Here is a 15,998-nt window from a genome sequence, read left to right on the forward strand (position 1 = left end):
GAAATGAACACGAATAATAATAAGAGAATATGAAATACCTGCCCTGCCCACTTTGGGCAGCTGATGAATGAAGTCATTTGCTTGTAGAAAATATTTTGACAGCTGTAAATATCGACGGCAAGCCGTAAAACATTTCGAGCTTTTTGGTGGTGTCTTGCGGTCTGTCCGCCCGTCCGTCCGTCTGTCTGTCTGTCTCTCGATTTCGATCGCAACGCGGCGCGTTTCCAAATTAACACAAATGAAGTTATAAAAATGATTTTTATATGCCAGCAATGCGATTCATCTGAATTCATCTGAATCCAAATGCGGAAACTTGTCTTTTGCGTCGAGCTCGGCTTTTTGGCTTTCTGGCTTTCTGGTGCCCCGTCTGGGTGGTCCCCAAGGTACACGATCTCTGCCTTAGCCGCGAGCACGTTACGTATACGCATAAAGTAACGAAATCAACTGTGGAATTTCGGCATGTCGTTGGCCCCCACACACACATTTTGGGGCCATGAGTGTGAAATTGTGCAAATGATAAGGTGGAATGCCCCGAGCCGAGAGACGAACAGCAACGCCCATTATTAATCTAGCGCTGCGAGCGATAGCTGATAGGCATGCGATGCCTATGTAAATATGGGGTATTCACTAGCTGTTACCCTGTAGAAAGCAGTGAGTTTAACTTGAAAACTCTTGAGGATTGTTTCTATATACGTAAAATCATTCATACAATTTTTTAAGTTTTGCCGGTTTTTTGGGAACATTTTCTTTAGAGTCTCGAAAATGATATGCGTAAGTTTGTGGTTATAAAAACAAATCCAAGCATTGGGCATTCTGATTTTGTGATAAATACGAAATATGATAATACAACAAAGGCTCTTTATCATAATTTAGTACTCAAGAAGCTGCGTTTCATAGATGATGTTTGTTAATTTGGTAAAAATAAATAAACAAATAGAAAATCAAAACAATAATAAAACACGCAATCTGTATAAAATCACGCTTGCCCGTTTTCAGTTTAGTAATTGAAGAGCGAGTTTCTCTCTCAGTGCAGAGCTGAGTGCCATTGAGCACACACAGATAAACTGGACGCTGGCCCCACTCACTTTTGCTCTCTTTGCAGAAGCTGCTATCTTACGATTCTGAATTGGTTACAGATCGGCAAGAGTAGTAGAAGACGAACCAGCAGCCAATTACACAATTTGCTGATGATAAAATTGGGAGGCTCTTCAAAGAGTATCACAGACAAAATGCTTACAAATTGCGTGTTAAGACTTGTTAATTTGTTGATTATACATACGAATACATGACCTTATAGAAAATAATATGTATACATATATGAGATGTGCCTAATAATAATATAATAATAATTAATATATATAGTATCATTAACATATTTAATAGTATAGTAATTCATATATAATAATCATATATCTTCAATGAAATTTATATATTATTAACGACTGGGAACTATTCTGAATTGTTGAGCTATTAATCAAATTTAAAAACTGTGTAAGCTAAACAAATTAACTAATATAAATTTAATCAATTCTTTTTTCATACTTCAAGATTATGATGCTTGAGACTTAATATGAATGCATAAATTTAATCCTCTTCAGATTATATTTAAGTTTATTATGTTAAATTCATTCTATGTAATTTTTATTGCTGCACTCAGCTGCTAAAACATAGTAATTCATTAAGTAACAATAAAATCGTTAATGTTGAAAAACGATTAAGTTACCGATAAATAAAGCTGCTTAACAACTTTTCTGTTGGAAATTATAATGCGTTGAAATTCCATTGAAACTGTGAAATATTTCATATTTAATTTTATTTTAAAATTGATATTTGACAATACGCACATATGTATATATATTCATATTGTTATAGTTATATATTACAATACTTAAACTAGGTTATCAGTTATAATAAACAAAAAACATTTTAGTTTATAAAATGAAATAAATTAGAAATAAATCTTTAATAAAATACTTTTGCCTGTATTTTCCTTAAATACATACCTAATTATATATTTTAATTAAAAAAATATATACATACATTTAATTAAATAACTTCAATAAATAATGTAATCCAAATAAAAAATTAACCACAAAAGCCCCGTAACATTTCCAATTACAACAAGTAAGAAAGCTCTAGTCGAGACTGCTCGACTACGAGATCCCCTGAACCCTACAAGCAACTGATATTTCAATAATAATTAGCACCCACACACGCACTCATGCAAACAAATACACGCACACACACACACTCACATATACAGGCGATTGCGCTTGGGTTGCGCTGCAGTGTTGGCAATATTAGGAGAACTTATTTGTTGAATAATTTAATTTCTAGACGTACGATCGTAATGAAACTTTCAGAACGTATTCATTCTGTTTAAATGTATGTGTATACCGAAGCACAAGTCTCTAGTATTTGATATACGACTTCTACAAAGATGATGGTGAGGGGGTGGATATAGGGGCGGGGGGTAAATTTTAACAAAAACCGAAATTGTATGACATGCGTCTTAATATACATTTTAAATTTGGAGACTCTAGCTTGAAAGATGTAGGAGATATAATTATTTAAGTGATATTCGATAAGGTTTTTTATCGATAAAAAAGTATCGGAATGAGTTATCGTTTTTTAGTGATAAACTCGATATCCGCGTGATATATACGGACATTTTAAAAAAAAGTTGAAGTCTCTAGCTCTTGTATCTTCTGAAATCGACGCGTTCAAACATACGGACAGACGGACGGACGGACAGACGGACGGACGGACGGACGGACGGACGGACGGACAGACAGACGGACAGGGCTAAATCAACTCAGCTCGTCGCCCTGATCAAGAATATATATACTTTGTGGGGTCTGCCACGCCTCCTTCTGCCTGTTACATACATTTTAACAAAACCATTATACCCTGATTTCCCATTTTCAATGGGTTCAGGGTATAATTAGAACTAAACACCCACAATGCCCACTGACTGCTGGGTATAAAGAGACAGAGAGAGAGAGAGAGAGAGAGAGAGAGAGAAAGAGAGAGGGAGACGGAAGGAGCTATTCGGCGTGAGTTAATAATGTTTTGCTGCAGCAATTGCGGGCCAGAGCTGTGCAGCAAATGCAATAATAGCAGCAACAACAGAAACAACAACAACAGCAACAACAACGACAACAACAACGACAACAACAACAATTGCAGATCGCATTAACCAAATGCGGTCAACAGCACAGTTTAAACGACATTTTTGCTGGCTGATATGGTCTCGATTTGGAGTGCGGCCCAACTCGGACAGTTTTATTGCCAGAGTTGTTGTTGTTGCAGTTGTTGTTGTTGTTGTGCCTTAAAAGGCGCTGCCAGTTACAGTTGTTGCAGTAACTGCTGCCGCATCGGCTGCCTCGGCTGCTGCGATAGCTAAACAGTAAAAAATTAATTTTTGTCACTTCATGAATCGCTAAGCTAGCAAGGCCACGCCCACACTCAAAGCCCCAACAAGTTAGAGCATGCGCTATTCGTTGTTATTGCCAGGCCTACTGCCCTTTAGGTGTTTGAGTGTTGAATGTTGAATGTTGAAGGCTTTTAGCGTGCGTCAGGAAATGCGCAACATTTTCATTTAATAACAACAATAACAACAACAACAACAACAGAAGCAATAACAGCAAATTGTTAGACTCGCAAGTTGCCTGCTCCAATGGCTTAATTTGCCTTCTACGGCAGGCGCTGTGGCGCTGCTGCCAAAGGAAGTTGCTAGACTTCCAGAGCCCCGACGAGTTCTGCCTCTATGGCTATATCATGATTATCATATGACGTGACAGCTTCGTATTCATATTTGATGTATGCATTTGGGTCATAAACCTCCTCAAACTAAATACTGTTGTTACCGCTCTATGGCTGCGTCCCAGCGCAAACTGACTTCGAGTTCTGTTGGCTTTGAGCCTAAGCAACTTGGCCTGGTTGAAATCAATTGCGAAACTTTGACACAATTTAGAGAACTTTATAAAGTCATTTAATTGATGTCAACGTTGAATTTGCCTGATTTACTAATTAGTCGCACATATTGAGCTGCGAATTGCTAAAAGTTTTCAATTGTAAATGACAAGGGAACCTGGCTAGTTTTATTGGCATACAAGTAGTAATAGTAATAATGGTATAATAATAGTTGACTGTGAGTTACTTATAATAGAAAATAATATATTGAAATATATTCCATATATACTCAAAGTCATGTTTGCAAAAGTTGAAGAGATATAGAAACAGAGAGAAAGGGAGTGGGCTATAAGGAGAGGCAGAAACAATGGAATAACTACAGAGCTGTTGAGTCGACGAGGCTTGTCCGTGCCAATTTTATACGGGAATAAATGTAAGTCAATGCGGATAATTCGTATTGCGTAAGTTCCTAGTGTGGTTCGAACGTCGATTTTGGGATGTCTTTGGCGACGTCTCAGTACTCTCATCCGATTACTGACTAATGCTAAAAATCAGTTTGAAGTGAAACTTCCAATGCGACATGTTAATAAACGATATGTCAAAATATATAAGGCTGTCAGATGAGTCAGTCGAATATGGAACGCCCTGTATATATGAGAGAGCAACGTCTTCTATTCCTCTGTTCTTATAATTCATCAAGAGGAGCCGCTCAAGATTTCAGATTCAATTTAATTTCACTTAAAACCGCCTACTCCCTCCTCCCCACACCAATCGCTATCTTTACAGGGTATCTGCTAGTCGCACACACTTACAACATCACTTAGTCAGCCCATCTGCAACAGAGGGACTCCATGCACATGGACGGAGCCAACTAATTGGCTCACACAAGTGCCGGCACTTGCCACCAAATGTTGCATGTAGTTGTTGCAAATGGGCTAACAAATAGTTTTGCACATAGATTGTCGGGCGCCACTTATTGATTCCGTGAGGCAATCGAAGTGCTATTAGCCGGCGTCCAATTGACGCGCACCGCCCCCCGACCGCTCTAGCCCAGCCATGCCCTGTTTTACAGGGTATTTCGAGCTATTTGCGATGGGAAATTAGAAACGTTTTGAAGTATTTTCGTTAAACTATTGTAAAATTGCGATAAGCGAAGCGTTTTACTGGGGAGTTGCCAAATGGGAATTCTTCCCCAACGACGCATCGTCTTCATCGTCTACAGCTGCTGTTTGATGTGCCAGCAAATCGTTTGGGGGGCCAATTTGCTAAGCAAATTTTCCATTGAGAAAACGCGCACAGAAAGGCAAAAGGCGCAAAACTTTCAGCTGCGTTGCGCGGAAAATTCTTGAGGCGTGTAGAGAGTAGAGAGAGAGAGAGAGAGAGGGAGGGAGAGCTGAAGGTAATTGCAGCTAAGGCTGATGGGTAATTGAAATTCGTTTGTTTATGTTGTCATTGTTGTGGCAGCCACAGCCACAGCCGCAGCAGCCGCATGTTTGTTGTTCTGCTGTTGTTGGCCGTGCCTCGTTCTGGGGGCAGATTGAAAATTACTTAATGGTTCAGTGGCGATCCGGCTACGGCTGCGGCTGCGACTGCGGCTGCGGCTGTTTGGCTACTGTTAAATGAGCGCCAAGTGCCGGACAAATGCGAAAATTGCCGCGATTCGAGCAGAGACTGAAGCTGCAGCTCGCCTTGGCTCAGCTGCAAGTGGCAACAGTGTGGCAGCTGCGGCAGCCAGCAGCTTAAGCGTGTTGACAACGCATATTTATAAGCCCATTACAATTTTATGGACTACAACATATTTCTGATAGCTGGCCAACAAAAGCCAGTCGCATTCATTTTGTGGTCGATCACTTTTTCGTTAACCAATGAAATGGCATATTGCGTTTCTATATATGTCATTGGCAGCAACGGCAATTTGTGGTTCAATTCATAGGCACAGAGCTATGTAATTATAAATACATAAGCCCAACATCTGCCAGCAAATGCAATGAAAAAATGTAATAAAGTTCCCAGCTCGCTTTAAGCAAAGAAATTTAAAAAACAAGTAAGAAAACTCTAGTCGAGAGTGCTCGACTAGATACTACCCTGAACCAAAATAATAGAAAAGCACATTTAGTATGGTTCAAATTTCAATTTCGATGTATTTAAAAATATAAATTAAATAGAAAACTCATTTAATTAAATAAATAAAAATTTTGAAACAATTAAAAAAGATAATTCCGACACGCTCCGGGTTTGAGCCCGAGACCTTGTGATCAAGCCGCCGCGCTTTCTACCTTGACGCCACCCTTCTGTTTTAATTTTCAATGTCAAAACTGAAATAGATTCACTGCTACAGCGCCATCTACCAAATCTAAGTCAAACTAACTGCTGATGTGACTTTAAGAATGTGCAAGAACAACCAAACTAATAAAAATGTTAAAATTTCAATTTCGATTTTTGAAAAAATATAAGAGAAATTTAATCACAAATATATAAAAGTTTTGAAGCAATTAAAAGAAAACTACATACGCCCAGCAGGATTTGAACCGGGGACCTCGCGATCGAGCGCCGCGCCCTCTACCATGACGCCACTCCTCTGTTCTCATTTGCAATGTCAAAACTGAAATAGATTCACTGATGCAACGCCATCTAGCAGAACTAAACGATTGACTAAACCGAATTTAATGAAACTTTCAGCATATGATCTACATATTCTATTGAATATTTGGCATTTAAAAGAAAACATCAAATCAAATCATTCACAATTAGCTATACTAGCATCTGACCTTCACTGGGGATTCTGGTGAATTTGGAGCCGGTAAAATATAACAAAAACCGAAATTGTATAAAATGCATTGGAATATACTTTTAAAATTTGGAGACTATAGCTCTAAAAATGTAGGAGTTATAAATTTATAACCTATTGCGCTTGGGTTGCGCTGCAGTGTTGGCAATATTATGAGAACTTATTTGTTGAATAATTTAATTTCTAGACGTAAGATCGTAATGAAACTTACAGAACGTAATCATGATGTTTAAATGTATGTGCATACCGAAGCACAAGTCTCTAGTATTTGATATACGACTTTTACAAAGATGAGGGTGAGGGGGTGGATTTAGGGGTGGGGGGTAAATTTTAACAAAAACCGAAATTGTCTAAAATACATCTTAATATACATTTTAAATTTGGAGACTCTAGCTTGAAAGATGTAAGAGATATAATTATTTAAGTGATCTTCGATAAGGTTTTTTATCGATAAAAAACTATCGGAATGAGTTATCGTTTTTTAGTGAAAAACTCGATATGCGCGCTGTTTTTACGGACATTTTAAAAAAAAGTTGAAGTCTCTAGCTCTTATATCTTCTGAAATCGACGCGTTCAAACATACGGACGGACGGACGGACGGACGGACGGACGGACAGACAGACGGACAGGGCTAAATCGACTCAGCTCGTCGCCCTGATCAAGAATATATATACTTTGTGGGGTCTGCCACGCCTCCTTCTGCCTGTTACATACATTTTAACAAAACCATTATACCCTGATTTCCCATTTTCAATGGGTTCAGGGTATAATAAAGACTTTTCCACAAAAAACTAATAAAGGGGTGAGTAAAGATTACTGTAGGGATGGTGGGTCGGACCAGGAGATATCCCAAAGTAGGCGGAGAGCTGCTCATTCTCCATATAGCTACATACGTACACGGAAGTATGGACAGACGGACGGATGGACAAACGAACGGATGGATAGACGGATGAGTGGGCAGTTGGAGAGATGAGCAGACGTATGGATGACAAACGGGTGAGCAAGCGGTCAAGTGAACAAACGGACGGACATGCAGACGGACAGACAGACGGTCAGATAGACTGACGGACAGAAAGACTGACGATCGGACGGTCAGCCAGCCAGATGGACAGACGGACAGGCAGATGGACAGACAGACAGACGGGCGAACAGGCAGACTGTCGGACAGACGGACGGACAGTAAGACGAGCGGGCAGACGGACGGACGAACCGATCTATCGCCGGACAAACGGACGTTGGACGGAAAGACATATGGATAGATAGGGGAATAAATAGATTGAAATGATGAAAAATACATGAATAACAAATAGGCGCACAGAGAAGGAATCCACGAAAAGAGATTTAGAGACAGTCGAGAGGCCAAGCATTTGTAAATGGAGTCAACTCATTGTCCTGATCTAATATTCTTTATTATTATTTGAAGAGTCTACCACATCTGCTTCTGCATCCCACTTAAGCTATCTCAAGCACATTATACCCCTCATTTGCATATTCAAGGTAAGGTATACAAGCAACAATAATAAATCAATATTGACTAAGTCTATATCGAGCGCAACTGCAATTGGCTCAACTTCAATGCTAATTTAGCCCATAAAAATATTTTGCTATTTTTAGTATTTTATTTCAAGTATATTTGAAGCAAGCTTGAAACATGCAAGAAATTTGATTGCCGTCTCGTAATTATTAAAGTTTTTCGTTTAATAATATTCAAATGTTTTGTAATAAATAACTGTTTTATGAGCACAGTCGACTAGCTAATTCCGCATAAGCACACCCACTCACACTCACACACACACACACACATACACATGTGTCGCATTAATTTGTCAAATTAACACCTTTTAATAAAGTTTAATAATCTTTCTTGTCGTAGTCAAGGCAATTTTTCAAAAGCTCTAAATTTATGACTTTTATTTCAGTATTTCGAGTTGCATTTAAATATTTTTCCCTTCTCTCTTTTGCTGTTTTTTTTTTAACTGAAATCCCGCAGCTCCCGCTTCAGTTTCAGGCCAAACCCCCTCCAGCTCCCAGCTCCAGCTCCCAGCTCCAGCTCTTAGCTCCGACATCAACTTCATCGCCTACAACATTCATTCAAATTATGGAGCCGAAATGCGATCGAGATCTCGTTTTAGTCACGCTAAATTTAAAAAATCCAAACAAGCAACAACAACAAGCGCTGTAATAAAATGCATAATACATTTTTACAACAAAACACACCTTAAAAAAAAAACTGAAAGAGACAACAACAAAATGGTTGGAAAAAAACGTTTCGTTTTCTGGTTAATTAGCGAACGCGACAAACCCAAACAAAAGCGATTTATGCACTCAACTTGAGCTTTGAATGACCGATTGGAGAGGGAGCAGCAAACGGGGGAATAGGAGAGCGTAGTGAGCAGCCACATATAGGGGGCTGGGCAGGCAGATGGGCAGCTGGAGCTCAGTTGAGCGGGAAGTCAACTGTAAAGCCCACATTAATCAGTCTAAAAGACTAAGTAAAATCTTGAAAATTTACTATGCTACACAAGTTTAGCGAGAGTGAAACAGTTGCACATATGCTAGAATCTGTGCCAATTTAACATTCAACCAAAGATCTGTATTTCTCTTGACATAGAACTAAGAGTATAATGGAAGCAACAGGCTAAACTTTAATAACCTAGCCTAATATCAATTGTATTCGTAAATGAATGAAATTTGTAGAGTATAAGCTATCAAGCTATCAAGGTGTTAAGAGACTAAAAGTGTTAAGAGATTAATGTGTTTTTGGAAACAAAAATATAAATTTAAAATAATTTTACACTGTATAGACAGTATGTACATATAAGCTAAATTAATTTATTTGTATATGAATATGTATATACAATAATTTCAATCTACATATTAAAATATATTTGATATGTGTAGGAAATCCACACTATAACAATATTTATATGTATTATGATAGGGAGATAGAGTCGTAGTGTGAGAAAGAGGGAGACAGACAGAAGGAAAAAGAGAAAATGGTTAATAATAATAATAAATATATCTCAATATATCTATATATCTTTACTTCTCGATCTCTCCCGTTATATACATGTAAGTATATCTAAATCATGTAAATAATGCCAACTAAATGTCTTCAAATCTTCAATCAAGAGATTATTACCTAGCTTACCTTACGCACATTATTCATTACTCATTATTCATTACGAATTTAGTATCCAGTCAAACGCGAATATAAATGATAATAAAATTTAATTAATAACCAAGTATCAAAAATGAAGAAGAAGAGGAAGGAAAGAAGCAAACCGAGTCTATTTGGTTATTGTGACGCCCACTTGAGAGCTGTGCGTGGATGGATAATGGGAAAAGCTAACAAAATGACAAGTTAAACATGAAACGACCCTCGCAAACAACCCCAAAGCCAAAGGAAATATTCAGTTCCGAGTGCCTCAAGCACTAGTTGGCCACATAAAATTATTAGGCAAACGATTACCGAAAATTCCCTGCGGTGGCATAAACTAAATTCATGAGTGCCATGATTATGGGCAGAGGAGGGGGTGTGTCAAAGCGAGAGAGAGAGTGAGAGAGAGGGAGAGAGAGAGGCACGCGCATAATGAGCTTAAGTTATGTTACATAAGCCATAAGGACATAAAAACCACTCGAGCAAACACTTCATGAGTGGCTAAAGGAAGTCGAATGTGAACTTGGTAGCTTGAGTACGATGCGAGGGTGCGAGGGTGCGGTGCGGTACTGCTGGTAGTGGTGGTGGTGGTACTGTGCCATGATGGAGTGAGCGTGTCATGGCAGTTGCCCCTTTCCTTCCTCTTTCACTTTTTTTGTTGGTGGTGGTTGCAACCTAATGAGCTGCAGATTGACGCCGCTGTCTGGATACGGTGCGGCGTACTCTGTGGTTGCCACATTGTTTGCTCAACTGTTTATGAGCCACTCAACCACTCAACACTACCCACTCAACACCCTGTCCATCTATCTGTCTGACTGCCTGTCCTCTCTGTGTGTGTGTGTGTGGAAAGGAACTATATGAATTTATCTAATCGAAATATTACTTCCTTAGAATCAGAGTTTAGCTCGTAGCTGAGCAGCATCAATGAATAATATTTTTATGGCTTAAAAGTTTATTAAGTGTTAGATTTTTATGGGTGATCTAAATTGGCAAACATTTTTAATTTCTTTTTAACGTGTTTAGTATTCATTTCACTCTCAGAACAAAGTTTATATTACTTTTAGCACAATTTTGAATCGAAAAATTAGCTGGCTTTTAATTGAACTCCTCATAGTATAATTGATTATTGATTATCAAAAACATAAAGAATATTCCTGCATAGAAATTAAATATTATTTTATTCATTTTTGTATATCATATTATTGTCAAATATACATAACTATACACATATCACATACATATTAGTTGTTACTAGACTTTCATTTATATAAATACTTTCAATTTCATTTAAGTTTTGCAGATAATCCAGCTGAAGAGAACAACAGTTGACGATTGTATTGAGATGAAAAATCATATATGAAATTTAAAATGTTTACTTAAAATTTACAAAAAAGTATAGAGCATGATTCCAAATTTTATATATTTATCTAGCGACTATCTATTCTATTTATTATTATATACATTTATAAATATTCTGTTTATTATAGAGTAGACCACTTAAAACAATTATTGACAAATGATCTGTGATCTATTAACCTAAGTAATTCTATTTTATAGAATCTGCTTCAATTTCTCATAAGATCTCTCCTTTTGTTTTAGTTCAATTTCTTCGGCTGGGATGGGCTAAAGATTTTAGGTCAAATTTATACAAAGAACATATATGTAGTTAGCATAGCTCTCGGATTAGTCCAGTATACCAATCTCCATTTATATTCATTTAATATTATTCTTTCCCCCCTGCGCGGACACTCACCTGAGCTGGGGCGATCGCTGTAGCGCGTGCAATAGACCCAAGCGGGCCACACAATGGGCGTGGAGCTGGTGGATGTGGCTGTCGCGGTTGTCCCGTTGTCATCGGCTGCCGCCTTGCCAGTGGCTGCTGCGGCCGCTGCTGACGCTGACGCTGACGTTGGCGCCGGCGATGTGGCACTGGGCGACTTGACCAGGTCAACGGCTGCCGGATTGTTGGCGGTGCTGCTGCTGGTGGCGGTGCTGTTGGAGTCGTTGCTATTGCTGCAGATGTTGGCCAAGGTGCTGGAGAAGCTCAGGCTGGGCTGCGTTTGCGTCTGCAGCTGCACCAGATTCAATGGCTTCTGGCTCTTGCGCGGCGTCTTCAGCGCTGCTCCGGCGCCAGTTCCAGCGCCGATGCCAGCGCCAGCGCCTGTTGCGGCCAGACGCTGCTGCAGACGTGATCCAAAGTCCGCTTTGAGTATGTTGTCGATGCTGAACTTCAATGCGCGTTCATTGTCATTCAAGTTGTGGTTGTTGTTGTTGTTATTGTTGTTGTTGTAGTTGTGATTGCTCTGCAACGGCTGATAAGGATTTGGATGCTGCTGCTGCTGCTGCGCCTGCTGTTGTTGTTGCTGCTGCTGCTGCTGCAGCTGTTGTTGCATGAGCAGCTGATGTGGATGGGTTGCGGGCGCTATGCCCAACGCTGTGGCCGTCAATTGAGCCAGTGCATCCTGTCCGGCCGTGGGCCTCATGGCCGCCATGGCCATTTGCAGCTGCTGCGTGACCTTGGGTCCACGCAGGCCGCCCAGCGGCATCACAGCAGCTGTGAGCGCGTTCACCCTGGCCGCGGCCATCAGCTGCATCTGCTGCTTCATTAGCTCCTCCGCATAGAGCTGCGACTTACGCAGAAACTCCTCCTGGAAGCTGGCCGGCGCAGGCATGGGATGGGCAGCATCCTCGGCGGCTGGCGCATGAGGACTCACATTGTTGGCCACGCTGCTGAAGGCCGACGGGCGATAGAGCTGACTCATGAGCAGGCGCTGCCGGGCCTGGGCCGCCGCCACCTGGGATTGCTCCTGGCCCACGCTGAGGACGCTGTTCTCGCTGCAGCAGCTGGCCGCATCATCCAGCTCCTCATCGTCATCCTCATTGGGCTCCTCCTGGTCATCCAAAATATTCACCATATGCTCGTCGCAGGCGGAGCCCTCGTCCTCGTCCCCATCGTCCGGTTTCTGTAGCTGTGGACTGCTGCCGTGGCCACCAGCTGCACCTAGTGGCAGTGGCAGGGGCAGGCAATCGGGATGCATTGCAGCAGGCACAGCTTCTGGATCCTGATGCTGATGCTGATTCTCGTTGCTGCGTTTCAGTGTCAGATTCAGCGTCGGATGGCGGCTGCTGGCCAGCGTGGACATAAGTGTAGCCAGTGTTCGATGGCAGTTCAATGCGGCAGACGTGCGCCTAGCCCAGGGTTAGGGGCTGCAAAGCCGTCGGCATTTCGATGTTGCGCTATTTACAATTCACAATTAGTTCACACGCACACACACACGCACACAGACGGTGGATATGCACACACGGGCACACACACACACACAAGCACTTTCGTTTCGTTAGGTCGTCTCGCCGCTAGATGGCGCTCACGCACGTCTGGCATTCAATATTCAACATAATACTATTTAACGTTCGAAAAAACAATAAAAACTCTCGCCCGGTTTCCGTTACGTGCGCTCTGCCAGTCAGCTGAACCAACTGAAGCTCCCGCGAACTTGCAACTAAACGAGACGGCAAAAATGAGCAAGAGCGAGCAGTCGCCAGTCAGGCCACAGGCCCAAAACCGGAACGGCAATAAGAACAAAACATATACTCACACACGCACACACGCAGAGCGCAGATACTGCTCTCGTGCGCTCTCTTTTCCACCGCTCTCTCGCACAATTCGAACATCCAATGAACGGCGAGCTGCGCAAGCTGCCGACTGACTAAGCATGTGTGTGTGTGCACGAGGGTGTGGGGTAAATGTTACACTAGCGTTGTCTCGCTCAGTCAGCGCTCTGCCTGGCCCGACCGACCGCCTGTCAGTTGAGGTTATGTTAAGTGTTTGTATATTTGTTAATTAAGTGCACTGCCAGCGTCTCTGCTTTTGCCGGCTCCTGCCGCTGCCGCTGCCGTTGCTCCTACTGCTGCTGTTGGTCCTATTCCTGCGGATGCCTCGATACCAGCTTCATCTCCGCTTGTCTTTTTGATTATGCGCTGCAGCATTTAAGTCGTAAATCTCCAACGTACATAAGTTTCTTGCTTGTGGCTGCGCATCTGCAGTCCTTTTAGTGGCATACTCCATCCTCTTTTTGCACACATATACAGCACACAAATGCCTGTGCGTCTGTGTGTTTGCTTTTGTGTATGTGTAACACATGCCACATGCTTTGCCACCATTCGCTTCTTCGTTTTTCTTCTCTTTTAATAAAAGACAACAAAAATGTTGCGCTTTTTGATGTCATTGTTGTTGCTGTTGCTGTTGCTGTAGCTGTTTTTAGCCCTGCGCTTTATAAATCACCACCACAATTTTGTTTCCAACATCTGCTGTGATTTCATAATTGTTTTTGATGCCTTTTTTGCTTCACACATCGACCGTTGATGATAGTTATACACAAATACTCATACATCCACCTCTGTGTATGTGAGCTTGTCTAATTGGGCTCTAGTACATACAATTCATACATAAATACGCACACACACTCTTACAGTTAATGACTCTCTTCGCCTTTATTAAGGTTATGTTGAAATGTACTGTTGAAAAGCCTTTAGAATTACTTTGATGATTTTCTTATATACTCACACATACACACACTCACACACATACGCAACTAATTAATAAGCTAAATGTATCTTATCTGCATTCATCTTTCAAAATGGGCCATTAAAATGTTGCTCTTAGCTCTTTAGACAACATCCGTTGGCCATAAAATAGAAATTCCACTGTTGTTTTTTCCTCTTTCTCAATTTTTTTTTTCTTTTCTTATTTACTTTATCGCCACAGTTGCTTTGCCGCCGTCCATCGAAAGCTGTCCACGGTTTATTATCTGGCCGGGCCGACTGCCACGCCCCAATTGCACACCCAATCCAGTTTAATAACTTTGTTGCCCCGATCCGAGTCACTCGCAGTCGAACGCAGGTCGCGGCCCCCGGTCTGGGGCCCCAGATGCCGACGCGTCGATAACGCAACCAACAAATTAATCAAGCTTAATTTCAGTCAGAGCGCAAGAGAGAGAGAGAGGGAGAGAGAAGGCAAGCAACAATTATACGGCGATTAAAAGAAAGATGAAGAAAAGGCGAACAAAATAAAGCCAAAACCAACAAATAGTTGAGAAACCCTAGACACGAATTATGAATAACATTAAACGCAATTGCTCAAATGTCTGCACAATGCGAAATTCAACCGTTCCCCATTAGGCGCTCTCTCCCCGCTCCAGCGCCGCCCCGCTCCGGATCGTTCCAGCTCGTTCCGACGTTCCATGAAAAGAGACATGATTAAACTTGCGCACGAAACGCTTTTCACATAAAAGAGGCCGCGTAGAGCGCGCGCGTAAGGCGATCTTTGCCAGTTAATCGCGCAGAAAATCTTCATCAGAAATGGACGGCAGCAGCAGCAGCAGCAGCAGCGGCATCGGCAGCAGCAAAAAGTAAAGTTACTCAAACTAAAATAAATACAATCAAAACATGAAGCGTACAACGCAAGCAATAAGTAACAACAACAACAACAACAACAACGGCAACCTAAAGACCCAAAGCAAAAGCAAGAAAGTAAAAAAAAAATCAACTTAAAGCGCACCGGCAAAACATTACAAGAGAATCGCGGCAGTCGCTGCCGACTGCCGACTGCGCAGTCGCAGCAACAAATAGCATAATCGCACAGACGCGACGGGCTCCCCACACAATTTAGATGCGCCCCGATAGATAAACTTAAAGAGGCTTTTATTTAAACAAAGCGCAGCGCAGCGCAGTCACCGACTCGGAGTCTGCTGAGGCTGCGAAACAAACGGTGCGAAAGACACAGCAAGATAGAGAGAGAGAGAACCGCTGTCGGCGCTGACGCGCAAAAATGTATGTTGCTTACAAACGAGCAACATAAGAGAAGAGAAGAGCAACAACAAGCCAGACTTCTGCCTGGCTGCTTGCCTGCCTGCAAGTCTGCCCTCTCGCTCGTACTCACTGCGGCTGGCTCGTTAGGCAGCCGCTCATTGTCAATCTTATTGGAATTGCATTTTTTTTCTTCCCCTGCTGCTGCTGCTGCTGCCAGTCTTCTCGTTTCGGCTGATCTTTTAATCGAATCGTAGCATTTATTGTTGAGATTGTCGCGATTGTTTACGTTGTTGTTTGTCTAATGCCGTTTAGCAAACAATGGACATG

At 41.5% G+C, this 15,998-nt stretch overlaps 1 protein-coding gene across 1 annotated transcript in view; it reads right to left on the reverse strand.

The window, feature by feature from the left end:
• inv (invected) overlaps positions 1–13,389 on the reverse strand; it is a 47,970-nt gene extending 34,581 nt beyond the window's left edge. The window contains exon 1 of the mRNA XM_089261235.1: positions 11,611–13,389. Coding sequence (XP_089117361.1) covers positions 11,611–13,006 — 1,396 coding nt within the window. The 5' untranslated portion in view covers positions 13,007–13,389. The remainder of the gene's footprint in view (positions 1–11,610) is intronic.
• Positions 13,390–15,998: the final 2,609 nt, after the last annotated feature.

The sequence above is a fragment of the Drosophila navojoa genome, chromosome 5 (genome assembly GCF_054131105.1).
Source record: "Drosophila navojoa isolate 15081-1374.11 chromosome 5, UAZ_NAV_1.0, whole genome shotgun sequence".
Classification (NCBI taxonomy): domain Eukaryota; kingdom Metazoa; phylum Arthropoda; class Insecta; order Diptera; family Drosophilidae; genus Drosophila; species Drosophila navojoa.